Source organism: Emiliania huxleyi (assembly GCF_000372725.1).
Source record: "Emiliania huxleyi CCMP1516 unplaced genomic scaffold EMIHUscaffold_34, whole genome shotgun sequence".
Taxonomy (NCBI): Eukaryota; Haptophyta; order Isochrysidales; family Noelaerhabdaceae; genus Emiliania; species Emiliania huxleyi.
In genome coordinates, this window is record NW_005199443.1 from 922064 (window position 1) to 949785 (window position 27722).

At 65.5% G+C, this 27722-nt stretch overlaps 8 protein-coding genes across 8 annotated transcripts; 4 read left to right on the forward strand and 4 right to left on the reverse strand.

Moving 5' to 3' along the window:
• Positions 1–3672: 3672 nt before the first annotated feature.
• On the reverse strand, positions 3673–4530 carry EMIHUDRAFT_355010 (hypothetical protein). Its single transcript, XM_005773435.1, has 2 exons — positions 3934–4530; positions 3673–3864 (listed from the first exon to the last, which is right to left on the reverse strand). Exons 1-2 carry the CDS (start codon positions 4482–4484, stop codon positions 3735–3737), a joined length of 681 nt encoding a protein of 226 aa, XP_005773492.1. The 5' UTR covers positions 4485–4530; the 3' UTR covers positions 3673–3734.
• A 1099-nt stretch (positions 4531–5629) lies between these two features.
• On the forward strand, positions 5630–8811 carry EMIHUDRAFT_427245 (hypothetical protein; the record flags this gene model as incomplete). Its single annotated transcript, XM_005773436.1, has 10 exons — positions 5630–6258; positions 6330–6543; positions 6628–6807; positions 6909–6980; positions 7117–7176; positions 7292–7491; positions 7632–7867; positions 7943–8040; positions 8109–8336; positions 8414–8811. The coding sequence occupies 7 exons, from the start codon at positions 5630–5632 to the stop codon at positions 7729–7731; spliced, it is 1455 nt and encodes a 484-aa protein (XP_005773493.1). The 3' UTR covers positions 7732–7867; positions 7943–8040; positions 8109–8336; positions 8414–8811.
• A 4353-nt stretch (positions 8812–13164) lies between these two features.
• Positions 13165–14001, reverse strand: EMIHUDRAFT_310504 (hypothetical protein; the record flags this gene model as incomplete). Its single annotated transcript, XM_005773437.1, has 2 exons — positions 13165–13377; positions 13408–14001. The coding sequence occupies 2 exons, from the start codon at positions 13999–14001 to the stop codon at positions 13165–13167; spliced, it is 807 nt and encodes a 268-aa protein (XP_005773494.1).
• A 1006-nt stretch (positions 14002–15007) lies between these two features.
• EMIHUDRAFT_101759 (proliferation-associated protein 2G4) lies at positions 15008–15542 on the forward strand (the record flags this gene model as incomplete). The annotated part of the gene is made up of 2 exons (XM_005773438.1): positions 15008–15451; positions 15489–15542. 2 exons carry the CDS (start codon positions 15008–15010, stop codon positions 15540–15542), a joined length of 498 nt encoding a protein of 165 aa, XP_005773495.1.
• Positions 15543–16830: 1288 nt separating this feature from the next.
• Positions 16831–17789, reverse strand: EMIHUDRAFT_355013 (hypothetical protein). The gene has a single exon (XM_005773439.1). The coding sequence runs from the start codon at positions 17761–17763 to the stop codon at positions 17038–17040; it is 726 nt and encodes a 241-aa protein (XP_005773496.1). The 5' UTR covers positions 17764–17789; the 3' UTR covers positions 16831–17037.
• A 2007-nt stretch (positions 17790–19796) lies between these two features.
• Positions 19797–20727, forward strand: EMIHUDRAFT_435806 (hypothetical protein; the record flags this gene model as incomplete). Its single annotated transcript, XM_005773440.1, has 2 exons — positions 19797–20585; positions 20663–20727. Coding segments are annotated over exons 1-2 (780 nt in total), but the record flags the coding sequence as incomplete, so codon positions are not given.
• A 740-nt stretch (positions 20728–21467) lies between these two features.
• EMIHUDRAFT_310507 (hypothetical protein) lies at positions 21468–21728 on the reverse strand (the record flags this gene model as incomplete). The annotated part of the gene is made up of 1 exon (XM_005773441.1): positions 21468–21728. One exon carries the CDS (start codon positions 21726–21728, stop codon positions 21468–21470), a length of 261 nt encoding a protein of 86 aa, XP_005773498.1.
• A 3890-nt stretch (positions 21729–25618) lies between these two features.
• Positions 25619–26590, forward strand: EMIHUDRAFT_208210 (hypothetical protein; the record flags this gene model as incomplete). The annotated part of the gene is made up of 2 exons (XM_005773442.1): positions 25619–25786; positions 25964–26590. The coding sequence occupies 2 exons, from the start codon at positions 25619–25621 to the stop codon at positions 26588–26590; spliced, it is 795 nt and encodes a 264-aa protein (XP_005773499.1).
• Positions 26591–27722: the final 1132 nt, after the last annotated feature.

Here is a 27722-nt window from a genome sequence, read left to right on the forward strand (position 1 = left end):
TGTCCGGACTCGGAGCAGACCACGGTCACCCCTTCCGCTCCGGGGATGTCCTCGAGCAGCCGCGTGTTCGTGTGTGTTGGTTCCGGGGCGGTCTCGTGACCGTGCTTAATGTGACCTCGCGTCGCCGTCGGGAGGAGCGGCTGACGTTCTCCTTGCCCCGTCTCCGTGTCGGTCATGTTCTCCGGTGCTGGGGAGGGTGGGTTGGTTTGTGGAGCTCTCGTCCTTTTTCGTTTCCATTGGTAGAGGCAGTGGATCGCTGTGATGGTTGCGATGGCCGCGATTCCATACCGCCCAATCCTCTCTTCTTCGCCTGCCTGTTTGTCCACGATCGTGCTGTTGGTTCCGGGTCTGTGCCCGAGTCCCATTGCGTTGGCTGTGCGCGGGCCCAGGGCGAGCGCCCCGCAGAGCAGCTGCCCCCGCCCCATTCGCCTCCCGAGCAGAGCGGCGGAGTAGCAGAGCAGCGCTGTGGGCCAGCTGGGGCGGCCGGGTGTTGCGGTTGCTTGTTTCGGGGGCAGCGGCGGGCACGGTGGCGGCGAGGGCGGCGGCGGTGTGGCCGCCTTCGAGTCCTTGCGCGCCGGCTGCGCCCACCGCTTCTGTCGCTTCAGCTGCTTCCGCACCAGCCGAAGCGCGTCGGTGCGGTCCTTGAGCGCAACCCGAAGAGCGCGGTTCTCGGCGTGCAAGTCCGCATCGCCCCCGCCGGTGCCCTCGCCGCTGCTCCCGGCAGCTCCGCTGCTGCTCGCGGCGGCGCCGTCGGCAGAGCCCGCCTCTCCGCCGCCAGTGCTCTGGCTGCCGGCACCGCCCGCCTGCAGCCGCCGGTTAGCCGCCGCTCTCTGGCGGTGGCGTTGTCTGGCAGCTGGCGAGCGGGTCGGCTTTGTAGAGGGGGGCAGCTCAGCGCGGGCCATCCCCGAGCTGCTCACGTAGAGCACCGGAGGTCGGGGCCCGGGAGCAGTGTCAGCTGCTGCGCCGCCCTCGGCGGTGTCGCTCTGCGCTAACCGCTCCTGCTCCACCTCCGCGCTCTGCTCCTTCTCGTCGTCCGCCTCCGCCGCCGCCGCCGCTGCCGCCAGCTGCGCGTAGTCCGGGAGGTCGCGAGGGAGGCCGCGCTCGAGATCTCCCATCCCGGAGCCGAACTCGCGCCTCCTCAGCGCCTCTTCCCGCTGGGCCGCGGCGCGAGCCAAGGTCGGCCTGCGGCAGGGGCGGTGGTGGAAGGAGGAGATCGGCGTCTGAGAATGCGTTGCGCCCGGGCCCACGGGACCCCAGAGGTTTCCTGGTGAGACCCCTGGGCCGCTTGAGGGTTTGTGACTGGCCCGGTTTCGACCTTTCTCTTCCTTTTGCTTCTCGTGGTAGCAGGGTTGTTGGCGATGGGGGCGGCGAGGGTGGTGGTGGAAGGAGGAGATCGGCGTCTGGGAATGCGTTGCGCCCGGGCCCACGGGACCCCAGAGGTTTCCTGGTGAGACCCCTGGGCCGCTTGCGGGTTTGTGACTGATCAGATTTCGACTTTAGGTAAGGTAAGGTAAACTTCTCCACACACACGAGGTGGTGGGGCAAGGGGGGGCAACCCTCGCGTCTCCACGTCTGACGACAGGAGCCCCACGGCATTCAAAGTGCAAGGCCCAGTGCGCGTGGGTGAGCGGTGTGTGTGTGTGTGTGTGTGTGTGTGTGTGTGTGTGTGTGTGTGTGTGTGTGTGTGTGTGTGTGTGTGTGTGTGTGTCTCACGTCACTGCATCCTCCGCCGGTTCCTCCCGTCGCCTCTTCTTTGTTCGAATGTTTTTCAATCCATCCTTCACGAAGCCCTCCCATGTAGCTAGCGTTCTTGGCGAATGTCTCGAAATGGCCAGCAGGCGCTGTCTGCTCGCGGTCTGTGCGGGCCGCTCGTCCTCCTCGCCCTTCTTTCGTCCTCCCGTCCCACCCCTCCACCATGGCCTTCTCGGCACTTCTTTCTCCATCCGCCTCGCCCTGCCTTTTCGCATCGTGCCGTTCGCCCTCCATTCGGTGACCTCCATGGCTGTCCGCCCCTTTTTGGGTGGCGCTCTCGATACGCGCCTCTTTTTACGCTTTTCATTGGAGAGGGGGGGACGAGGTCTCATCAACTTCGAAACCGCCTTTGAAAGGGGGGAAATGCGTCCGTCCCTGAGCGGGTTGAGGCGGGGGTGGTTTCACTGCGCCCAAGTGCCAAGCCCTGAATTGAGAGCGCCTTGGGCCTTCGCTCGGTTTTTTTTTCCCTTACACTGGGTTGTATGTTCTTTTGGTCCTTCCCTAGCTTTCACATTCGGGTGCGGCTGTTCTCACTGACAGCAGACTCCTCTCACCTCTCTCTTCAAACAACCCGCACTCCAAACTCCTCTTCAAAGCGGCGCCTCCCTCGGCCCCGCGCGGTCGCCTCCGCTCGGGCTAGCCCTCGGCTCCCCGGCGGATGGCGCCGCCGCCGAGCCTCCTCGAAGCGTTGTTTGGCGGGACGAGGCGGAAGACAGCGGCCGGCCCGCGGTAGGCCCCATCCGGCATCATGGACGGCAGCCAGCGGCTCCCCTCGCCGGTCCGCTCGGTCACCATGCGGTAGAGGGCGGGCGCACCTAGGAGTAGATGACTGGTGAACTCATCGCTGACTAGAGTTCGGGCGCCATGCGGCGGAGAGCGGGCGCGCCTCCGGCGAGCGAGCGCTTGTTTGGGCAGCCTGAGAGCGGGAGGACTGGCGCGCCCGCAGGCGTGCCCATCAGCCACTCGTGCCGCGCCTCCTCGGCCATGGCGTGCGTGAAGGCGCCTAGTTGAGAGGCGCCCGTCTTGTCACCGTTTGGCACCGCTCTCGGGCGGGCTCCCCGGTCCGGTACCCAGCATCCTGTCGAGTCCGGTCCTTTTCGGTCCAGTCCTGTCCAGTCCTCCGGTCTGGTCTAGTGTTGTCCCCGGTTCGGGTCTGACCCCACGACTTGCGAGGCGGTGTCGCATTAGCCTTTGCAGCGGGGGACTCGGCGTTGTGTCGCCCCCGACTAGCCGCTCTCTGTCTGCCTGCCCGTTCTCGACCGACCGTGCGTCCGATCTCGTGCGATCTCGGCGCGCGGGGCTGTGTTGCGCGGGGCTGTGTGCTTGCGCGAGAGGCGCCTCCGAGGGCGCTGGTGACAGCCCAGTAGATGCCCTCAGCCACCACGCACCGCTCGTCGCACGACTCGTCCGAGTACGCAAACTGGCCGATGCATGCGCCACCGCACGGGTCGCGCCAGTCGCCGCGGAAGCCCCAGCCGCAGTCACCGTTGGCCGCCTCGATGTGGCCGCCGACCTGGGAGGAGCGAGATCGGGCGAGATCGGGCGAGATCGGGCGAGATCGGGCGAGATCGGTCGATGGGGCCGCTGACCTGGGAGCGGAAGGAGCCGCCCCACAACTCTGGCCACTGCCGGCCCGCCGCCGCGACAACGAGGTGGAGCACCTGCGTGGTGTGAATCCACCACCTGCGTGGTGTGAATCCACCGCCATCGGGGCGGGAAGACGGTCTGGTGCAGAGTCTTCAGAGCACCGCGTCATCACACGGGCTACGATGCGGCCAACACAACGACTGCGGCGACTCGGCCGGAAGCATCCGGAATCCGAATGCAGCGGAGCACCGCGCCCTCCGTCTGCTACGTGAATCCGGATTCCGCTTCTCCGCCGCGGGACGCCACGGGTGGGGGGGGGGGGAGGCGGCCGGCGCCGGCGGGCGCAGCGGGCGCGGCGCGAGCGGCTATCGATGTGGCTGTAGTCCGCGCGGCACTCACCTCCTCCACAGTCGCGTCTCTGCGCCGGTCGCAGAGCGGCGGGCCGGCGCCGACCGCGGCGGCCCACCCGCCCGCGCCGCCCGCGCCGCGGCTGGCCGGCGCCACACACGAGCGCAGGACGACGTCGGAGAGGCCCGCGACACGGCCGACGCCTAATGCATTCATCGATTCAATTAAGTCGATCTCACGACATTCGGAGAGGCCCGCGACACGGCCGACGCCGCGGCGGGGTAGGTCGGCGTACGCCTCGCCCTCGCGGGCCGGGACCTGCGCGTGCGTGTGCGCGCGTCAACTTGTGTATGCCGGTGCGCGTGTGTGCATATGCGCCGGTGTCTGGTGGCGTGTGTGACTGCTACTATCGACACCATGACGTAGTAACGGCGCGCGACCATGCGCCGGCGGAGGAGTGGGTCGTCCGGCCGCCCGTCCGCGTCGTTGTCGAGCAGCTGCGCGAGCACGTGGAGTACATGATCGCAGCGGGCGGAGGCGGCGGAGGAGGCGGCGGAGGAGGCGGCGGAGGAGGCGGCGGAGGAGGCGGCGGAGGAGGCGGTGGAGGAGGCGGCGGAGGAGGCGGTGGAGGAGGAGGCGGAGGCGGGGTGGTGGCGCCTCGACGCCGACCGGCGGAGCGCGCAGGCTGTCGCCGCGGACGCTGTGAGGCAGACCGGGACGCGGAAGGCGTACCCGACGGCGGCGCACGGGGAGAGCCAGCCGGCGGGTGCGAGGTCCCACCACAGCGGCGCTGCCATCGCCGCACTCACGCACAGACTCGGCAGCCCGGGAAGGCGGCAAGATCGGTGGGTTGGGTTCGGTTCTTAAACCCCAGGGAACTCTGGTCCAGTCCAAGCCTGGCTGTTCTTCACCTTTCTACCTACCTACCTGCTTACGTGTGGTCGCCCGCGAAGGCAGCGCATCTCTGGCTAGAACTTGTATTTTCAAAACCAAAAGGACAACCGCTCTGTGTCTTGCTTCGCCAACAACATACCTACAACAAAGGACAACCCACTGCTAGCATTGCTTGTACACCTTGAAGCGCATGCTCGTCCAGCTCCACCGCTCGATGTGCAGCGGCGCCCGGCTAGACGAAGGCATGCCAGCTGCCGGCACACCCCTCGTCGGCGCCGCAGAGTCGGCTAGTGCTAGCACGCGCCAGTTCGCACCTGTGTCGAGCCTGTCTGCTGTGTGAGAGAGTTGTTTTGTTAAATTCTCTTGCGTCAAGGTGCTTGCGCTTCGGCGGTTAGTGGCGAAAATATGCATTTTTCGAGGCATAGGGAGGAAAAATCGCGCCGCAGGCGCACACAGGCAGGGAGGAAGGGAGAAGTTCAGCTCTAGAGAGGCCGGCCTTCTTTCTAGCGAGGCTCCCGGCGTGGCGAAAATATGCATTTTTCGAGGCATAGGGAGGAAAAATCGCGCCGCAGGCGCACACAGGCAGGGAGGAAGGGAGACGTGAAGAGTGCCCGTGAAGTGCTAAATAAACAAATGCTTCGCCTCCCGGCTGTGGAGAAACCCTTCGGGTCGCTCCTCATCGCAAACCCTGTCAGCAGAGTCCTCCTACGGGAATGTACGTAAAGAGCTACATACACTGAAAATGATGATTCGCACGGAGTTTCCGGAAACTAGAGGGTGCTGTAGGGAAACGAGCAGCGGAGCAGGAAACGAGGAAAGGAAATGGGACGGGGTGCGGGAGGAAACATGGGTTAGTCAAACAGAATCCCGGCACGCTGCAGCGACACATACAGACACACACGCAATTGACTGATAGAAGGCGAAGAACAGCCTGGCTCGGGCTGGACACCACCGCGGTATGGGTGGAGAAAACGCAAAGGTACTCTTGGCTTGAATCGCCGGGCGACCTTATCTCACGTGCCCGGTCCACGCCACCTTTGGCGTGCTCATGCGCCGTGGCAGCTCGTCCCTCGTTGGCGCGTCTCGGCGCCTCTCCTCGGAGGCCGCATTTCTCCGACGGCGATCAGCCAACCACGCGCCGCTCACGCCGCTCACCTTCCTCGCTCGCGCCGCCGACGTCTATCCCGACCGAGTAGCCATCGTCTACGACGACTGGGCCGCCTCTCCCGCGGCGGAGTGGACGCCGGCCACTGAGCGGACGTGGGCGGAGACCTCCGAGCGTGTGGGTCGCCTTGCCTCTGGCTTGCGGCACCGCTTCGGCGTCGAGCGCGGCGACACGGTGGCGGTGCTCTCGCCAAACACGCCGGCTTTCCTCGAGGCGCACTTTGGCGTCATGGCGGCGGGCGCAGTGATCAACCCGATCAACACGCGGCTCGACGCGCCTGCGCTGGCCTACATTCTGCGCCACTCCGCCGCTAAGGTACTGCTCGCCGACTCTGCGCACGCGACGACAGTCGAAGAGGCGCTCTCGGAGCTCGAGCTGGCAGAGCGGCCGCGGCTCGTCTCGCTCGTTGACACGGTGGCCGGGCCGCACGCGGGCGGCGGAGGGGGCGGGTGGGGGGAGGAGTGCGAGTACGAGGAGCTGCTGGCCGGAGGCTGCCCGGAGGAGCCGTGGCGGTACGGCCGGGATTTGCTCCCCATCAGCTTCCTAGACCTTTCTCTAGACCTTTCCTGGAACCGTCCTGTAGGTACCCGGAGGACGAGTGGGAGACGCAGGCGCTCAACTACACGAGCGGCACCACCGGCAGGCCGAAGGGGGTGCTGTTCTCCCACCGCGGCGCGGCGCTGAACTCGATCAACAACGCGCTCATCTGGAGCCTGCCGCAGCACCCATCCTACCTTTGGACCTTGCCCCTCTTCCACTGCAGCGGCTGGTGCTTCCCGCACACCGTCACGCTGCAGGCGGGGGCCAGCCGCACCGCATGAGATCACCCGAGATTACCCAAGATCACCCGAGATTACCCGAGATTACCCGTCACGCTGCAGGCGGGGACTCACGTCTGCCTGCGCTCTGTGGACCCCGCTGCCGTCTTCGCCGCTATCCTCTCACAGCGCGTCTCGCATCTCTGCGGCGCCCCCGTCGTCGCAAACATGCTGCTGCATGCGCCCGGCGCCGCGCACTTCGGCGCAGCGCTGACCAGCGCCGCGGCGGGCGGCGGCCAGCGGGTGAAGCTGCTAGTAGGAGTAGGAGTAGGAGTAGGAGTAGGAGTAGGAGGAGTAGTGGTAGTAGTAGTTTTGGCCCAATGGGCTCGGGGTGCCAACATTAGGTCAAGATGCTCTGCGCCGGCGCGCCGCCGCCCGCGGCGGTGCTGGAGGCGATGGAGGGGCTGGGTGTCGAGGTGACGCACGTGTACGGCCTCACCGAGTCGCACGATCTCGCGTGATCTCGCGTGATCTCGCCCTGCAGGTGACGCACGTGTACGGCCTCACCGAGTCGCACGATCTCGCGTGATCTCGCGTGATCTCGCCCTGCAGGTGACGCACGTGTACGGCCTCACCGAGTCGTACGGCCCCGCGGTGGCGTGTTCGTGGCAGGAAGAATGAGAGTAGCAACGAGAGCAATGAGGAGAGCAATGGGAGTGGCAATGCCGAGGAGATAGCGATGGCCATGATGAAGACGAGCGGACTGCCGGTGGCGTTCTCGTGGCAGGACGCGTGGGCGGGGCTGCCGCCGCGGGAGCGTGCGGAGCTCATGGCACGGCAGGGGCATCGGTACCCCCTCCTCGAGGGCCTCGACGTCGCGGTGGAGGCGGAGGCGGGCGGCGAGGCGGCGGGCGGCGAGGCGGCGGGCGGCGAGGCGGCGGGCGGCGGCGGGCTCGGGCCGCGGTGGAGGGCGGCGCGACGGGACGGGCTCGCGCTGGGCGGGGCTGTGATGGGGCGACTCCTCCCCCAATCTCGCCGCATCTCGCCGCATCTCGCCGTAGGCTCGAGCTGGGGGAGGTCGTGATCTCCCCCAATCTCTCGCCGCATCTCGCCGCATCTCGCCGTAGGCTCGAGCTGGGGGAGGTCGTGATGCGCGGCAACGCTGTGATGAAGGGGTATCTCCCCCATATCTCGCCATATCTCCCCCATATCTCGCCAACGCTGTGATGAAGGGGTGGTTCGCGGACGAGGGCGCGAGTCTCACATGGGCCATGGAGCATTGCTCGCTCATGCCTCGTTCTTAGGTACCTCGCGGACGAGGGCGCGACGGAGGAGGCGCTCGGGAGTGGCTGGTTCCGCACGGGCGACCTCGCGGTGGTCCACTCTTCCCGTACCTTTCCTGGACCGTTCCTGGACCTTTCCTCGAGCCTTCCTGTAGGCGACCTCGCGGTGGTCCACCCTTCTGGGTACCTCGAGATCAAGGACCGCGCCAAGGACATCATCATCTCAGGCGGCGAGAACATCTCGACAGTCGAGGTCGAGAGCCGTGCGGTGCCGCCTCACGAGCTCGCTCTCAATGGAGTCACGAGTGATTTCATGTGCAGGTCGAGGCCGTGCTGTACCGGCACCCGGCGGTGCTCGAGGCGAGCGTCGTGGCAAGGCCGCACCCGCACTGGGGCGAGACGCCGTGTGCTTTTGTCACGCTGCGGGAGGGGCACCGCTGGGAAGAAGGCGGCGGCGGCGGCGGCGGCGGCGGCGGCGGCGGCGGCGGCGGCGTGACGAGCGAGGCGGAGATCGTCGAGTTTTGCCGCGCGCGGCTCGCCCACTTCAAGGCGTTTGTGGGTAGTGAATCCATTGGTTACGGCGGCCGGGGTGGTTGCGCTGACCGTGCGGTTTCGCCCGCGTCCAGGCGCCGCGCTACGTGGTTCAGCTGCCGGGCGGGATGCCGCAGCCGTCTCGATGGGCATGTGTGGAGGTGGGGGTGCTCACCGCTTGGTGATGGGCCATAGGCGGGCTGCCAAAGACGTCGACGGGCAAGATACAAAAGTTCCTGCTGCGCGAGACGGCGCGGCTCGCCGCCGAGGAGGAGCAGGGCGGCGCGGAGAGCGGGCCCGAGCGGGTGGCGGTCTGACTCTGAGTCTGGCAGCTTGGTCTGGAGCCGGACGGTGTGTCCGCCAAACAAGCGCTGAGCTGTAGGAAAAAAATATCTTTTGCCGGCGCTGACGCGTAGTGAGTATGTGTATGGGGTTGAGGGCGTTTTCTTTCTTTCTTTTTGACAGCGCCTTCGTTGTTAATAGAGTAATACAAACACAGTGTGGTCCCGTGTCGTAGTCACACCTGCCGTAGCCACACACACCTGAAGCAGGAGGAGCGATTGGCCCGAACACAGTGAGGTCCTTCGTGGGGGGGTTGCCTCGCGTGCATCTCCAGCGTTCTCGGCTATTCCTCGCGCCTGGAACATGAGGTTCTCTTCGGGAAAAAGCTTGTACTCGGGCGGGTTGGTCGCCCCCTCCCCCATGCCCGCAATCCCGTTCATGATGCCGGCCTGCGCAATCGTGAGGACGTACATGATCGAGGCGGCGACGCCGACGCCCGCGAGGCGCGCGATCGCCGTCATATCGTCAAGCAGCACGAGTGGCAAGAATAGGACCGAGAGGACGAGCACCTACCAGCAGGCCGCCTCGGATTGGTGTGCAAGTAGGCTGGGTTCCGTCCCGCTGCTGGGTCGAGGCTTCTGTGTTCTGAGCCACTCGGTCCTAATCGTGTCTCCTCTACTCGACGAGTCACCCAATGGCGGTATGGCAGCCAGGCGTTGGTGACAAACTCCAGGCTCGAGCCAATGAGGATGAGGTAGGCGCCAGAGAGGAAGAGGAGGAACGAGTTGACCATGTGCACAGCCATCGACCGATTGTCAGGCACAGAATTTACCCACCGCCGCGCCCCGGCTGCGACACCATCGCGACTCTGCGACACCGCTCGCCTGCATGAGCCAAGGACTGCGCGGGCTAGGGGGCCACACAGCGCACTTCTCTACACTGCGCGCAGCGACGTGCGCTTCTGTGGGACCCAGCGGCGGGGAGGAACCGGGCCGGGGCCGGAACGGCGCGGCGGTCGCCGCCGGCGTCAAAAGATGGTGATGAGGGCGAAGCCGGTGTAGAAGAGCATCACGGGGTAGAGCTAGAGGAGGAGCCACCGCTGGTCGTCAGCCTGCATGATGATGACGAAGAAGAGGGCGGCGGCGTCGTGGAGCACCAGAACACCGTCAGCGGCACGAAGAGCGCCCCCCACGCGCCGGTCAGGTCGAGCGGGAGGGAGAGGGCGGCGAGCAGCACGATCGGCAGCAGGCAGTAGCTTCCGAGGACACACGCACACGCCGCTCCGCACCCTCCGCTCGCCCGCCCGCCCGCGCCCCCCCCCGCCCACAGGCGGGAAAGAGATGAGGGGATGGGACAGCGAAGGAGGACGGCACAAACACGTATGGGAGGGTAAAGTTTCTTTTTTACGTGTGTCGAGGCTCAGTTTCGAGTTCGCTATCATCTAATCGCGCCGCGGGGATGTGCGTAAAGTTTGGGCGACGTGAGTGGCCGAGATCAGCCCAAAAGCCCGTCCTCGGCCCCGTCGCAAGCCTCGCTGCTACCCCTTCCCGCCTCGGGCGGGCTACTGTCGGGCGGGCTACCCCCGTCGCCCGCCGGACTGCCCGCCGCGGGACTGCTGCCCGCCGTCCGACTACTGCCACCCGTCCCGTCGCTCCGCACGCCGTCGCTGGCCGGGCTGCTCGCCTGTTCACAGCCGCAGGGTGTGAAGGGGCGGCCTGCCCGCCGTCGCGGGTCTCGCTGCGCCGGGCTCTGCTCGCCGAAGACGGCCCCGCCGCTGCCCCGTGCGCCCCCTGCGCCGCCGCCGCCGCCCCGGACACCACCGCCGCCGCCGCCGCCGCCGCCTCCGCCTCCGCCGCCGCCGGCTCTGCCGCCGCCTCCCCCCCCTCCCGTGCCACGCCCGTCGGCAGCCGGCTCCACGATGGGTCGGGAGAGTGGCCCGCCAGCGAGAGCGAGCCGCGCGAGAGTGTGGCGCTGGCCGAGGTGCGGCGCGACGTCTGGGCCGAGTCGGGCCCGCCGATCGCCACGCCGGTCCGCTTCCTCCACAGCTTGAGGACGGCGGCCTGGTGGCCGTTGGTGTGCAGCTCCGCGAGGTAGTCGATCGGGTGGCACTCGACGACCGCCTTTGGAGGGTCGAGTAGTCCTGGGGAGTGCTCCCTGACTGCGAGTACCGTGGGAGAGCGCTCGCCCACCCCCTCGGGTCCTCCGCCGTGTGCTCTCAGTACTGACCCCTGCCCGGCGTGGCCTCGCCTTCGGCGGCCGCCTCGCCACATCTCCCACTCTCTCCCTCCATCTCCCCCCCCCCCCCCCTCCCTCCTCCCTCCCACCTCCCTCCCTCTCCCTCTCTCGCGCCTCGCGCTCGTTTCGCTTGTAGAGCAGCCACGAGTTGCCGTCGCTGTACACGGCGCGGATGTCCTCGAGCTTCAGCTCCTGTGAGCCGGCGCAGGGGCTGTTGGGTGGTGCTGGAGGTGTAGCAAGGTCTGTCAACTATACAATCGCGTGTGAGTCCTCGAGGGAGTGTCTAGGGAGTGTCTAGGGAGTGTCTAGGGAGTGTCGAGGGAGTGTGGAGGGAGTGTCTAGGGAGTGTCGAGGGAGTGTCGAGGGAGTGTCGAGGGAGTGTGGAGGGAGTGTCGAGGGAGTGTCGAGGGAGTGTCTAGGGAGTGTCTAGGGAGTGTCTTAGGGAGTGTCTAGGGAGTGGGGAGGGAGTGTCTTAGGGAGTGTCTGGGGGGAGCTCCTTGATTTGGTCGATGCGGACGGTGACGGTGCGCGCATCGTCGTCGAGCCGCTCGAGCGGAGTCAGCGGCCACAGCTTGCGCGAGCGGCGGTACACCTCGGCGAGGATGGGCTCGGGTACCGTGGGGGGAGGGTAGGGGTGGGTTCGGGTACCATGGGGGTAGGGGTGGCGGTGCACCTCGGCGAGGATGGCGAGCGCTTGGCTCGCCGAGTCTGGCGTCAGGGAGCGGACCAGCTGCGGCGAATAGTAGACGAGGATCGCGGGGCCGCCTGGCCGCTTCTGCGCCGAGGCGCGGAAGTGCTGGTCCGCGATGCCGGTGCGGCTCATCTCGTCGCAGAGCACCTGTGATTCGTCAATCAAGCAGCGATGACTGGGGGGGCCTTATTACGCCCGCGCCGCCGCAGCAGCACCTGAGATTCGTCAATCAAGCAGCGATGACTGGGGGGGCCTAATTAGGCCCGCGCCGCCGCAGCAGCGCCTTCTCGTCGTCGGCCGAGAGCTTCTCCCACGCGGCGAGGACAGACTCCTGCGCCTCGGTGCTCTGCGCCTGGCACAGCAGCCTCATCATCGCGATGGCGTGCTCCCCTGACGGGGGCGCGCCGAGCCGCAGCCGCGGCGCGGCGTCGCGCCAGTACGACTCAAGGTAGGTCTCGAAGACCTCCGTCTCGGTCTGCGTGGCGAGGGCGGAGAGGACGGAGAAGGAGGTGATGAACGAGCCCAGCACCTGGTACGGGAAGCCGAGCACGAGGCGCTCCGATCCGTCCAGCGGGTTTGGCACGGCGCCGGCCAGGTCGGTGAGCCAGTGCACAAAGTAAAACGAGACGTCGGGCGGGTTGGCCTCGCCCGCCATGATGACGCGCTTGAAGCGCGCGAAGAGCGCGTGCGGCGGCGCCTCGGCTTGCACCAGCCATCCGTGGTTGAAGGACATCTTCGACTGTGTGAAGAGCACCTGAGAAGAAGAAGGTGCGGCGGCGGTGCTGACAAAGATGCTATACTATACTATACTATGCTAAACTATACTATCCCACTACTATACTGTACTATGCTCTTGTACTGGTACTATACTACACTATAAGCACCGAGTGGCGCTGCGTCGCGTCGAGCCCGGCAAACGACGGCAGCGCCTGCGGAGAAGCAAGGCGAGGGGCGCTGCAGGACACGGAGCACACTGCAGGTGGACCGCGCGCAAGCAAGCGAAGGGGCCTCGCGCCTCTGGGAAGTGGTCGAGCACATAGTACATCGCAACGTCGTGGTCGTTGATGACGTCCCCCGCCGCGAAGCCCTTGAACGGCGCGTGCTCCGGTCGTACGCGCGGGAGCAGCGCCTCAACCTTGAAGACGTCGTGGATCGCCGTCAGCGCGAGCATCGCACACATGCGCGGCACGGCAACCTCGACCGCACCGCCGCGCCCGCCGCGCTCCGTGAGCATGCCCGCGTCGACGAGAAGCTGCAGCAGCTTCTTCCACGGCGTGTTGCAGTAGAAGGTTAGCCGCTTCTTCAGCGCAGCGGAGCCGTCGAGATCCTCCTGCTCCGGAATCTTGCGCGGCGCCCAATCGTCGTCCACGCCGAAGGAGAGACCGCACTCGCCGTCGATGCCCACGCGCGCCAGCCAGTAGAGCGCAAACAGCGCGCCCAGAGTGCGGCGGTACTCCTCGTCTGGAGTGAGACCCGAGGAGATGTCGCGGTGGCCCGCCTTGTACTCCTCGCGCGTCACCGTGTACAGCTGCAGCTCGGGGAAGGCCTGCCGCACGTCGACGTAGTACTGTCTAGGAAGTGTCTAGGAAGTGTCTAGGAAGTGTCAGAGAAGCCTGCCGCACGTCGACGTAGTACTGTCTAGGAAGTGTCTAGGAAGTGTCTAGGAAGTGTCAGAGAAGCCTGCCGCACGTCGACGTAGTAGTCGCGCAAGCCGTAGTCGCGGTGGCGGAGCCGGGTGGCGGCTCGCTTGACGGCGTCCCAGTCGGTGGTCCGACCCGACAGCGCGAGGGCGATGGCGAGGTTCGGCTCCTGCTTGCGCGGGAGGAAGGGAGCCTCGGGGCGGGGAGACGGCTGCAGTGCGGCAGAGTTGTCTCAGAGCACTGCGGAAGGGGCGACGAGGACAGTGGATACGGCGGAGTACGCGCCCTGTCGAGAGCGCTGGTTGGGAGACGAGAATACGCACTCCGCTCCTCTAGGCCTGGGGAGATCTGGGGAGATCTGGGGAGATCTGGGGAGATCTGGGGAGATCCGGGGAGGCGTGGCCTGTGTCCCGCTCCAGAGCAGCCGCCGCGCGAGTCTGTCCGCCTCGACGCAAGTCCACAGCGCGAAGAGCAGCACGCCGCTCGCTCCCACCGCCCCCCAGAGCAGCCCGTGCTGCGCGCTGCTGCCCAGCGCCGCGCCGCCGACAAAGAGTCCCGCCGAGGCGGCCGTCACCGCCGCAAGCCACACCGCCAGCAGCGTCTGCCTGGCGAGCCGGAACCGCGCGGCGAGGTCACGGTAGAGCGACTCCACCGCCGCCTCCTCGAACGGCGCCTCAAAGACGGAGGGTGCGAGGCACCCTCGGAACTTCAGCCGCCGCTGCAAGTCACGCAGCTTTTTGGCCGCTGCCGCCACGGCTCGGCCTGAGGTGGGCTCGCCGGACGTCCGCGTGGTGCGCCGTCGCCCGTTCCCGGAGGACGAGCCTCCTCCGCTCATCACACAAAATACGCGCCACGGCGGCGCGCGCGTCGGAGGTCCTATACGGCTGGTTCTTGTCGCTCCCCGATGCTGAACCCCGTCTTCTTCTCCTCTGTTTTTCTTCTTTTTCTGGGGGGGGGGGGGGGGGGCTGTCGGTTCGGAGGCGCCCGGCGGCCGCGCGCTTGGTGCCGACGTCGACCGGGGTGGCGCCGAGACGTGCCGCTTTGGTCACGTCTCGCGCGCTGCGAGGTGTCTTTTGGCATGTGAGCGCTTGCCAAAGACGCCAGCAAGCTCGCCTTCCTTGCCTGCGGCCGCGGGCGTGCGGGCGGGCCCGCCAGGCTCGGCGAAGCTCGGCGCGGGTCTTCGAGCTCGCAGCCGGCGGCGAGCCAGCATGGCTCGTCGCTCGACGGGAGCCTGTCCAGTATGCTCTGGGCATGCTGTACAGCATCGCCAACTCTCTGGGAGGGTCTACGACCCGGTGAGTGGGTGAGCGCCGCGCGGTCGAGTTGGCGTTACTGGTCGTCGGCTCGTCGCGAGGGGAGCATCTGCATATCGTGATGCGCCTCCGGATCTGTGGATGGAGCGGTCTTCGCTCTGCCCCTGGCCCAGCTGTGGGTGCTGAAGGACAGTGACCCCTTATACAGAGTGTCACATACTCCGACAGCCATGGAGGTCACCGAATGGAGGGCGAACGGTACGATACGAAAAGGCAGGGCGCACTGTGTGGAACGGGGGCTAGCTCAAGGTTGCCTTAGATTGTCAATGGAGAATGGCCGCGTTCTCGCCCCTTTCCTGTACGCGTGGGTGCGTCTCAGAGGACGAATGCGCACCGGATCTTCGAGGACTTCAAAGTCGGCCGCGCCCCACGGCTATCCCGCCGGCTATCGAGCGTCGCAGCGCGACGCGCTTCACCCCTCGACTCCGCGCTGCGAGTCAATCGGGAGACGACGCTCGGCCACCGCCACTCCACCCCCTGACGTGACGCACATGCGCCGAGTGTCCCCCCTTCCCGGGCATTCACACTATGTTGACGATGCCGAAGGAGGAGGAGGATGACGACGTGTCGTCGGTCGACATCGACGGGTCCGAGGACGAGGAGACCAAGGAGGAGGACGAGGAGGCCATGAATGACCTCAGCAACGCCGACATCGTGACCAAGTACCGGTGTGCCGGCGACATCGCGAACAGCGTGCTGACAGCCATCATCGAGGCGATCAAGCCGGGGGTGAAGGCGGTGGAACTGTGCAAGCGGGGCGACGATCTGGTGGAGGAGGCCACCTCCAAGGTGTACAACGTGAAGAAGGGCGGCAAGAAGGTTGAGAAGGGCTCTGCGTTCCCCACATGCATTTCCGTCAACCACTGCTGCGGCCACTACTCGCCGCTCACCTCGGAGGACGACGTGACGCTGGTCGAGGGCGACGTGGTCAAGATCGACCTGGGTGTGCATGTCGACGGCTACATCGGCGTCGTCGCCCACACGCACGTCTGCACCGCCGACGCCGCAGCGCCGCCCCGTGCTGTACAAGAAGAAGGCCGGCGAAGGGGAGGGCGGAGACTGAGCCGCCGCGCCGGCCGCATGCACCCTCGGGGGGAAAGGGGGAGGGGGGCGAACCCAGCCTGGCGGCGTCGGCGCGCGAGCGGCGGAGTGGGACGGGCAGCACTCACCCCCTCCCTCGGGGTGGGTGCGCAGTCGTCCCCCTCCGACCTCGCCTCCGCTGCAGCCCAGCCGCGATCGCCAACCTCCCCCTGCGCACCCCACACCCATCCTGTGTTGAGCATTACGTACGTGGGCTGGATCGATAGCGGCCCCGGTTCAGCACAGTAATAACCTTTAAAATGGATGGTTAGGCCGCGAGAGACTGCGCGACGTATCTCCGTGCGACACAGGGGAGCGCCCGGGGCCCTGGGCGCTCCGCCCGCGCCGCTGCGTACACCCCGCTCCCCGGCGCGGGCGCGGGGCGGCTGGCCCCCGGGCGGTGCTCTCTGTCTCTCATCTCTGGCCCGCCAGGAGACCACACCGGGCCGGCGATGAACCACGCGGCGTGCCCAGCCGAGAGAGGAGGGATGAGAGAGAAAATACGGTCATCACACGCCGTCGACGGCATCGGGATGGCCATGGGCGCAGCACACGAGTTAGCGCTCTGTGACATTACCTCAGCATCACATTTCGTCTTTGCTGGGTTGTTCAGCGCCTATCCCGGAATCTTCCAGACGCCGCGCGATTGCCAGCAGAAATGCTTGCCTCAGCGGCGCCATCGCCGTACCTGTGATGCAGTCAAGTGATGCTAGTGGAGTCGCTCTCCCATTTGTCGACCGTGCATTGCTCTACTACCTACTACTCTGGCGCTCACTGACGAAGATCAGCACTGCAGCCGTCACTCGTGGATTGCTGCTTTGCCGCCGCAGGCTCCTCCTGGGCTCCTCTGCAGCAGCAGCAGGCGGAGCACTAACCTCCGCCGTCTCCTTCGGCTCTTCCATGTGTGCGTCGCGAAGTGGAGAATTGGTTGCGTTTTCGGAAAAGAATTTTACCCGTCTCCCGACACGCGCGGCGTGCCGTCCTCCCATCCCTCCCTTGGGTTGTCTCTTTATTTTCTTCTTTAGGCACGGGACTGGCGCGCACTGGCACTAACACAGGTACCCCAGAAAAGAATTTAACAGAAAAGAAAAATGCGCATACAACGGGAAAAGAAACGGAGGCAACGACGGGATGGGCTAGCAGCCCGTGCGCAGTGGCAGCAGTGTGTCGCTCGAACTGCCGCTAGAGTGCGTGGTGGCGCAAAGGACCAAGGTCCCATCTAGCGTCCGTGTTTTCTTTCTTTCTGCGCGCTGGTCTCTGTTCTTCACCTTCCTACATACATACATACATCTGCAGTATACGGCATACAAGGAGAGAGAGAGGTACTGCAGTATACGGCATACAAGGAGAGAGAGAGAGGTACAGAAGAGACGTACAAGGTGAGAGAGTACAAGGTTGTCCGAGAGGAGCCAGAGCGCGCAAGGGCCAGTGCGCGGAGGACGCAGGAGGGCGAGGGCGCGCAGCACGCCCCTCAGACCTCAGCGCGGGCCGGAGTACGGCGGCGCCTGGAAGAAGTCGGGGGCCGGAGCCTTGCCCGCGTCGAGCGGGTCGTGCACCGTCCAGCTGCCGTGCTCCGGCGCGATGTCGTGGACCAGCCAGCAGCCCGCCGCCTCGCCGAGCATCTCGGCTGCCTCCGGATGGGCGTCCGCGTGCTGCCGTGCCAGGTGCCACTTGAACACCACCTCGCCCTCGGCGTCCGGCGCGTCGGGAAAGAAGGGCGACGCGCGAACGTGGACGTAGCACTCGTCGAGGGTTGGGCGGAGCGAGCCAATGATGTGCCAGGATCGCATCTTGAGGAGCGCAGCCTGCGGCCGGCCAGCGATGCCCGTCCACCGTGGCTCCCTGCGAATGGTCCAGCGAAATGCCGGCATGGAGCCCGCAGAACTGCGGTAGGCGCGACAGAGCTGACCATCCGGCGCGATGAGCGCGAACAGCGCCTCGATGTCGTCGTCGCCGCCGCGCTGGAACGCGGCGCACTGCGCCTCGACCACCTGCAGCGGCTCGAGCTCCGGCCTAGGCAGCAGGGCCTTGACTTGAGCTGCGGCTTCGCTCACCGATACGCCGGGCTCCACCGATCTCTCTGCGCACAGGCTTACTGCACGAAGCGGCGCTCCGGCCGCACCTTTACGGCTGCCTCGCACTGCAATGGGAACTGCGGGCTTAAACCACGCGTGCGGCAACGCGAGCACCGCGATCAACGCCATGCTAAGAGCGGGACGGGTTGACTTGGAGCGCTTTCGCGTTCGCGTCATCAAGGTGGGCTGTTTCTTTTCCACAGGTATGGCAGCCTGCTGGCTGTGTGTCTTGTGAGCCTGTTTGTGTCTGTGTGTCGCTCGTGCGTGTCGCCATCATCTGTCCAGCGTCCACCCATACCGCGTTGGTGTCCAGTCCGAGCCTGGCTGTTCTTCACCTTACTACCTACCTACCTAGCTTGAGCACTTGAGCACTGGATAGGGCCGATTCCGCGTGGTACGGGACCCCTCGATCGTCTCGCCCTCCCTCACTGGTGTGTTCATCGGGGGGGGTCATAACAAACACGGTACAGGATCGAGGTGCACGCTGCCGAGGCAGTGTCGTCCCCCCTACCTAGCTATCTATCTAACGAGCTGTCCTGTGAGGACCTCAAGCGTGGCCGCGACGCGGACCTTAGTTGCTGTGATGAGTTTGTGAGCACTCGAGCTGGGCTTGCTTATTGATGATGAGTGTGGGGGTACCGTCGGGTCTCTATTTTAAGACCAGGTAAACAGCAATAGATCCGGCCCTCACGCGGCCTAATCGATACCTGGCCCTCACGGAATCGGTCCCTCGTTGTACAGCAACTGATCCTTCCGCTGCTGGCGCCTCATCTACACCACCTCCGACAATATCCTGGGCACGACTCGGCCGCGCCCGTTCCGGCCGCGCTACAAGAGGATCTTGCAGTCGATCGATGCCCGTCAGCTCGCGGCGAAGAACGAGGAGTGGGTGCTGCTCGGGCTCCTCAAAAACATGGTTCGTGCCAGGCTCACGCCGCGGGACGACGGGCGAACTGTGGACGTGCAGTTCTTGCGCTTTGGCATCGGCTGGCTCCGGATACCTGCACCCGCCGCGGCCAAGGGCGTGCTCGAGACGACCTACCTCGACGACACGCTGCGCGTCTCGCGCGGTGACAAGGGCAACCTGTTCGTCCTCGTGAGAGAAGGGGGGTTTGCGGGTCTGAAAACGTCTCTGTGGACTGTGGCGTGGCCGGCGTGCACACAAGGGTGGCGCATCTCTCGTCACCTGTTCGGATTCGCGTTGCGTCGGGAGGACGTCTTGCTGTTACCTAGTCTCTCTGGCAACCCTGTCTGCACGTCTCGCGCGCGCGTGAACAGGGCTCCAGGCCCCAAATGACGTGTAAGTGTTAGATTTGTTTGTCTTCAGCTCCTTGAGCTAGAGTCGCACAAAAGAAAGTGAAAGTCCCAACTCGGGGCAACTCGGCAACTGAGAACTGTGTGTCGCCTCGAGTCGCGCGCGAGGGATCATGGTTGCTCTTTTTTATCTGCGGCTAGATTTACGACGTCCGTTAATTCTTTTTATCTTAATCATTCCGCTGTACCCTTCCGCTGCCCTTCCAGCGGCCGCTGTACCCTTCCAGCTGCCGCTGTACCCTTGCAGCGACCAAACATGGTCGACCAGCTCACTGGCTACTACCTGTTCTACTCGTCGTGCCAGCTCTTCTACGTGCTTGTGTACGCGGACGCCTTCGCTGCCGCAAACTTCTGCCTCTCGGTCGCCGCCTGCGCCATACCGTCCGACCTTCGGTGGTCGCTGGCAGCGCATTGTGGTTATGTGGCCCGCGCGGCATGGCTGATGCCCTACCTATTCAACAGCAACATCTGGCAAATGATATGCGACACGGGCTTCGTGCTGGTCACCCTCACGTTTGCCGCACGCCGCGGGTTAAGTGGCACGTCGACTCGGCCGATCGCGACGCCCTCCTCCGTGAAGCTGCCGCCGTGGTGTCGAACGCGATCGTGTGGTTCTACCTTGGCGCGGGCGTGTGGAAGATCAACTGGGGATTCCTCGACACGCAGGGCTCCTGTGCGCCAATCTACATCCTCCAGCTCTTGGACTACTACCTTCTCCCCACCGGCACGATGCCGCCAGTGTGGCTCACCCGCCTGCTTGGCGTGACTGCACCGGCTGTCGTGATTGCCGTCGAGACGTGTTTGGGCGTGCTCCTCCACCTACCTGGCGTCTGGCGCCTCCTCGGCGTCGCGCTCGGCATCCTCCTTCACGCGCTCATCGCGCTCACGCCCGGCCCAAACAACGCGGGCGGTTTCGGCGTGATGCTCCTCGCCCGGTACTGCTTCTTCGTGCCCGCCGCCGCCGCCGCCGCGCTCACCGAGCTGCGACTCCTGCGCGGCCCGCTTTTCGCCCTCGCCCTAGCCATCGTCGTCTCCAGCTCACTGCCTGCGCTTCTCCGCGGCGCCGACCACGTCTTCTTTGTCGACTGGTCGCTGCCGGTCTACACGGCCCAGGCACTAGTTCTCGGTCGCGCGTTGGCAATCGGCTGCCGCTGTCGCGTGGCGGCTGAGAATACGGCGGTGGCGCGAGGGGCGCGAACGAACAGCACTGGCTCGCCGCACGCGGCACGCGCCGACTCTAGCCGCCGCTCGTCGTCGTCAGCGCCGCGAGCCGCGCCGCGAGCCGCGCTGCAGGCCACGCCGCCGCCGCAACTTGCCGGCGGCGCCCAGAAAGCACTTCGCTGCGGCTTCGCCGCGTGGATGGTCTGGTATACGTTCGGCTTGCCCATCCTCGGGCTGCAGGACATGGGCAACGTGCATATGTTCGCGTCGCTGCGGCTGCACGGCGGGTCCAACCACCTCTTTTTGCCGACGGGCCTGCTGCAGGAGTGGCTGGTCAATGACGAGCCGTCCTCGCCGTGGTCAGGCGGCGTCGTGCGCGTCGAGTCCGCCACGTCGCCGACCATGCGCAACCTCTACCCAGCCGAGGTGACGCACATCCTCTCGCCGCGCACGCGTGAGCTGCTGCGCACGATTGGGCACACCGGGCGTCGACCGCCTTCTTGGATCGGCCAAACAATAACAATACACGGCACTGTGATGATGCTGTGATTAGGCGCCAGTGGTTCCCGCTCAAGACTCGCATCTTCGGCCCCGCACCGCACCCCGAGGAGCTCGTTGGTCCCCGCCTTCCGTACACCATCCCCGCGCTCGAGCTGCGCCGGCTGCTCAAGGAGGCGCGCGCTCGCCGCGAGGTGAACTACGAGCTGAGCTACACGCACCTGCCGAGGTGGTGGCGCAAGATGCCTGCCGGGCGCCTCGACGTCAATAGCTCTCGCGCGCACCACAGCGATTCTACCGTCGCCTTCTCCGTCGATGGGCGGGGGGTTGAGACCTGCACGTCCGGCCCGACGGGCGGGTGGATGCTCATGGGACGCTCTTCCACGCCCTGCGGCCCAAGGGAGCTGCCGAATCTGCCCCCGCCGGGCCTCTGGCCGCTTAAGTTCCTGCTTTTCTACCCCGTGCCGCTGCTACCAGCGGAGGCCGGCCCCTCGGCGGAGATGCCCTGCGTGGACCCGTAGCGTGTACAGAAAACGGTCGAACTCTGACGAATGACGTACGTATGTAAAGAGTGAATGCAGAAGATGGGATAGGGGAGGGATAAAGGTAAGTCGACATTGTGGTGTCGCTCGCGGGACCCTGCGAGCTGCGTGGGGCAGGCGTGTGGGGTTCCAGCTGCCGCGCATATGCACACACACGATCTTGCATGCGGGAGGGATCTTCAATCCACATCCTGAGACACCATCAGTCACTGCCTGGATCAACAACATGCATTCTATCTCCATCATCAGTCACATCGCAGCGCGATGTCCTGTCACAAACCAGCGGCACACCACGACGAGCAAATGCCGGACGATGGTTCAGAGGTCAAGCGAGAACACTCCGCATTCGACCGACGCGGGCGTCACCGCCTCCCACGGGCGCCAGTCGAGCCCTCTTCCCCAGGCGCAAAGCTCCTTCTCGACCCGGAGCTCGTGCTGCACTGTCTCGAGCAGCTCCGAGGTGACGGTCGAGCCGCGTTGGCGGGAGCGGCGGTTGCCGAGAGGTGCCTTCTTAGCCACTGTTTCAATAGAGCGGCGTTCGCTGAGTGGGGACCGGCGGGGCCCCAGTGGAGATACCATGGTTGGTTGAGATGCCGTGACCCCGGACCGATGTTGAGTACCGAGTCACGAGGCTTGCAATTCTCTTTTCCCCGTTTTGTTGTAAGACTCTTTTCCCCGACACTTGTGGCGGGACCATAATGCAATGTGAAAAAGAAAACCACGACGCGTGGTCGCGACCAGCTTTGCTCCCGCGGCAAGCTCTCCAGCAGCTCCGCTGCACGCCGCGCCCAGTGAGCTCCGCTGCACGCCGCAGACTCAGCTCCACCGCTGCACGCCGCGACCGCTTCCCTCCCGGTGAGGCGACACACACCCGCCGCGCTCCTATTATATCCATACATAAGGGCTTTCCTCCCTTTTTGGTTTGGAGATCCGTGTTTTGGTTTCGGTTTTGGGTAAAACGTATACAGCTGACGCGATGCGGCCTCTGCCTAGCTTCCTGCTTCTATGCGCGAGCTACGGCGGGACCGCTATCGAGTATGAAGAACCTTAAAAAAAGCCCGTTCCGCACCCGCACCCAGCACCAGTACACATGCCGTTCTGGCGCCCCTCGGCTGGCCAGAGGACGACTCACAATACAAAATCGGAAAGACATCACGAGGGGCCGTATAAACGGCGCCGCAACGGTCCGGGACACTAACAGTGAGTTGCTGCCACTCGCCCGGCCTCCTCCCCCTCGGGGTCGCCCGGAAAGTGGGCTTGCGCACCGGCGCCCCCCCCAGCACGCCGACCCGAGGTGTACCCTCCGGCCACCTGGGAGGGGAGCGGAGTCCGATTTTGGCCCATTGGCTTCATCATGATGGATACGGAGGTGGCCAGCCCTTGGTTGTGCACCTGCGGCGCGAAGAGGAGGTGATCTCGGCGGACGACGGCCATGCCGAGAGCGGGCGCAGCGCGGAAGAGGGTGCGCAGCGCGTCGCGGCCGCGCGCTTGGGAGCCGGGGGGGTGGCCGGAGGGGGCGGGACGCACGCCTGCATGTCCTCGAAGCTCCCAGCCGCATACGCAAGCCGAGCCGCGAACGGCGGGGAGGGAGTTTTGGAGGGTCAGCCAAGGACGCGCATGGCGAGTGACAAACTAACGCAACCTCGCCCCTCCCTGGTTTCTCATCGTGCGAGGCGGATGGAGAAAGAAGTGCCGAGGAGGCCATGGTGGAGGGGAGGGACGGGAGGACGAAAGAAGGGCGAGGAGGACGAGCGGCCCGCACAGGCCGCGAGCAGACAGCGCCTGCTGGCCATTTCGAGACATTCGCAAAGAACGCTAGCAACATGGGAGGGCTTCGTGAAGGATGGATTGAAAAACATTCGAACAAAGAAGAGGCGACGGGCGGAACCAGCAGAGTATGCAGTGACGTGACACCCCCCCCCCCTCACACACACACACACACACACACACACACACACACACACACACACACACACACACACACACACACACACACACACACACACACACACACACACCACACCACACACACACACACACACACACACACACACACACACACACACACACACACACACACACACACACACACCGCTCACCCACGCGCACTGGGCCTCTTGCACATTTAATGCCGTGGGGCTCCTGTCGTTAGACGTGGAGACGCGAGGGTCGCCCCCCCTTGCCCCACCACCTCGTGTGTGTGGAGAAGTTTACCTTACCTTACCTTACCTCATACTGTCTCCGAGTAGGTAAGTGGCAAGCAGAGTCGCCGGTTACGGCGCAGCAGCCTGCGTCTTCAAAAAAATGAAGTCTTCGGCACGGGACGCGGCACAAACTTCACAGTATGTGTTATTTGTGAGTGAGTATTCTTGATACTTGATACGAAACCACGACGACACACACCAGTCGACTCGTATCGGTTGCCTCCATGAACGGCGGAGCTATTCTCGCGCCCGCACCACACCTGGCTCCAACGTGGACACGCCCATAGCTGGGGACACTACTAGGTCACGCATGGCATCAGAAGTTTTATCTCTGGGCCCCGAAAGGCATCTCTAGCACACACACACACACACACACACACACAGTATGTGTTACGTCGGTTGCCGTGAACGATGCGGTGGTCGCCCGGGCCCCCAATCGGCAGAAGACGTCACACGTCGCCATCATTGTATGTATGCGTGTTCGCAGCCCGTGCGCCGCTTCAGTGATGGTGCTCCTCCTACCAAGCGTCGCCGCCACTCCCGAGGATGGAAATGTCTCCGCTCCGGCCGACTGCTGGTGGCGCGAGGCGCACGACTGCTGCGACCGCACCGGCACCGAGCTGCTGCCGCCGTCCGAGGTGGAGCGAGCGTACAATGAGTTTGTGCGCGAGGTTGGCGGCGCGGGTAAGGACAGCCTGTCTCGCACAATGCCGCCGCAGCTGCTCAGGTATCTCGAAAAAGTCCACTCGCACAAGAATGCGGGCGCCGCGTCGCTGCACGAGATGTACGCGCTGGCCGCCGCGATGCTGTGGGTGGCGCGCTGGCACGGCCCGTCGATCCGCAGCGTCGAGACGGGCTTTGCTCAGGGGCACTCAGCCCTCGCGATCGTGGCGGCGGCGCACGGCGGCGGCCACGCGATCAACCACACGGCGATCGACCCGTACCAGTTCAGCCGATGGGGCGGCAACGGGCGCGAGGTGATGGCGGCCTTTGATCAGAAGTGGCCCGACCCGCGCCGCCGCTTCCGCCACCTCGCGACCCCCGCGGCGGCCGGCCTGGCGGCCATGCAGAGCGGTGGCGCGTGCGTGCAGCTCGCGTTCATGGACGACGGCCACAAGTTTGACGACAACGTGGTGGAGCTGCACATGCTCGGGCTGATGATGCCGGTGCTCGGCGTCCTCGTCATCGACGACACGCCGATGCCCTCCGTCGCGGCGGTGGGCTCCTTCATCGAGCGCAACCTGCCCTTTCGGCGCGCCGTCGTCAACGAGCGCTTCGTCGCGTACGTCAAGGTGGGCCGCGACACGAGAAAGTGGGACCACTACGTGCCATTCAAGGGCGACTTCAAGCGCGCGCACCCGACCAAGGGGCGCGGTATGCAGTTCATGAAGAACGTGAGCGGGTCGTGGGCGCAGACGTAGATGAGCGCCAGAAGGGTGGTCCATGACTACTCTGAGCAGGGCTGTGCTTTGGTGGGGCTGTGTTTGAGCATGTGTGAAGCGGGAGTGCGTGCCGGCGGCGTCTGTGATCTCGTGTAATGTGCGCGTGAGGGCCCGTATGTGGGTTAGTTATGAGCCCGTGTGAGCTTTCAGACCCGAGACAAGTGCGGTTCGGGACAGCTCAGGCTTGCTACTGATGGGCCTGGGACAGGAGAGCGACAGAGAAGGCGAGGTGGTGAGCTGAGAGGCTGGAGAGTCCGCGCGTGACCTTGTCGCGAGATGGCGAGATGCAAGTGCGCAAAAAGCGTTGTTTGCGGCTATTGCTCAAAACTGTGGGAGAGGAGGCGCACTGCGCTCCGCCCGATCCCAGGCGGCCGAGGAAGCCGACTCCGCCGAACCCAGGACGCCAGCCAAGCCGGCAGACGAAAGTCTGCAACCCGCCCCCAACACAAACCGCACACACACATGACCACGAGCCCCGACAGAGGTGACCACCCACCCCCAGGCAAGTAGAGCACTTGTCTAGCTCGGAGAGAGCAGGGGTATGGGGCGGGAGCCAGGGGACAGCACAATGCCGACTTCACATGGAAGGCGATCCGACACTTCAAGGCGAACTCCCCCTCCTTCACTTCCAGGCCCCGGCCTTCCATTGTCTTAGGACTCCTAACACGCATGCGTGGGATTCTAGCGTGGGATGCCCAAAGGGGTACGGGGGAGGGGGGGGAGAGTAGTAGTGTCGTTCTTTCGCCAAAACGCAAAAAAAAAGCTTGCGCCGCTGACTTTGATGATCCCAACAGCACCCATGAATTGTGCTATCCCGCCATCCATGCGCATCGACCGCCTCTCCACCGGCCAAGCACTCACCCAGAATGGGTGCGGCATGCAGATGGCCACGGCCTCGCCGCTGGCGGGCGCGTGGATCGACGCGTACGATGGTCATCACCCGATCGTCGACGTCGGCTGTGCGTACGGCCTCGCGGTGAAAGAGGCGGCGGTGCGCCTCCAAAGCTTTTGCCCGGATTTGTCCCAACTACCCTCACGATGAGCGACGCCGCCGTCATGCCATCGATACTGAGCAAATAGGACATGGGACACACACAAGTGCACACCAGCACACCCACAGCGCGCGGCTGCCCACCTTTGCACAGCCGCCTCCCGGCCCTTGCTGCAGGCGCGCAGCGTGCCGGTTTTGGCCATCGACTGCTGCGAGGAGCACCTAGAGGCGGTGCGGCACACCTGCGCTGGCCTTCCCTCATTTGAAGGCGCGCGCTTTGGGAGATTGCCTGATGACCTGTCGCTGCCTGCGGCGTCCGCTTCCTCGATTCTGGTCGCGGAGGTCCTCCACTTCTTGAACGGCCCACAGTGCGACCGCGCGCTCGCGGCCCTCCACGCCACGCTCGTGCCGGGCGGCCTCCTCTTCGTCACAGCGCAGTCCGTGGAGGGGTTTCTCAAGGTGGTCTTTCCCGACGGCAATGCTGAGGCGCGGCGGGTCCGCGACGGCGTCGCCAAGCGTGCTGCCGCTGGAGAGCGCTGGCCCGGCACATACGTGATGGAGTCGGAGGACGTTGATCTCGAGCAGATCTACTCGGGCGTACTCCGGGAGAGCGTTGGCGCGCATCTGCCGCCCGAAGCGCTGCGCGCGGCGACGCCGAAGTACGAAGTGGTGCACACGGCGCAGCACCTGAGGGCGGGGGCGGAGCGCGCCGGGCTGATTGTGGTCTCGGCGGTGGAGACGAGCCACCCCGGCTACCCCGATGGGGCGGACGTCGTGCAGCTCGTGGCGAGGAGGCCTCTCTGACCTACTCTCTACCTACTCTCTGACCCAAAGGGATATCCCCCCAAAAAATTGTGTTTTGATCTCTTTCTCGCGCCACCGCCCACCCATCTCGAGCTTCGTACGGCTGTCGTCAGAGAGCAGATGCCAGAGATCATCTCGGAGTGGCAGATCCGACCCGGCAAGAGCGCAAGACCTCGAGGGACTGGTTCCGCGCGCGCGCGGCGCGAGGCCCAGCCCACAGCCACGATCGTTCACAAGAGAACGCACCCCAGAGTACGAGAGACCCTTCCCCATGGCTGCCACGGCGCCAGCTGTCCTTGCGCGCGGGCTAGGCCGCCTCCCGCGCCCTGGCCCTCGCAGCGGCACCTGACGCGCGCCTCGCCTTGGCTGCGGCGAGCGCCGCCTCTGCCGCCGCCGCTGCTGCCTCGGCCGCCGCTACTGCCGCCTCCTCCGCCTCCTCCTCCGCTGCGGCAGCCTCCTCCTCCTCCTTTGCCGCTGCCACAGCCGCCGCCTCCGCCTCAGCCTGCCGGCGCGCCTCCGCTGCCGCCTCCGCTGCCGCCTCCGCTGCCGCTTCCGCTGCCGCTTCCGCTGCCGCTTCCGCTGCCGCCTCCGCCGTCTCCTCGTCGCCCTCCTCCTCGCTCGCCTCGTCCGCCGCCTCTCCCAGCGCCTCCGCCAGCCCCTCGACCGACGTCTCCGGCGTGATGTTAAACCGGATCCTCTCCTCGGTGAGCGTCTCGAGAAGCAGGAGAAGCCTCGCCTCCTCGGCCTTCTTCGCCGCCTCGGCTGCGTCTGCCTCCGACGGCGCCTCGGCACCCTCCTCGGGCTCCTGCGACGGCCCAGCCCCGCCCGCCCCGCCGCCCGTCTTCTTCTTCTTCTTGCCCTTCTTGCCCTTGGCGCGCTTCTCCGCCTCGACCTCCGCCAGCAGCTCCTCCGCGTGCCGCGCCGCCTCCTTCTCCTCCGCCGCCCTCTGCGCCTCCCTCTCCGCCGCTCCCGCGGCCCACGCCGCCTCTGCCGCCGCCTTCTCCGCCGCCTTCTCCGCCGCCGCATGCTCCTTGAGTGCGCGCACGCACTCGGCGTGGCCCTTCTCCTTGGCCCACTGCAGCGCGGTGTTGCCGTGAGCGCGCAGCGTCGCATCTGCGCCCGCCCGCAGCAA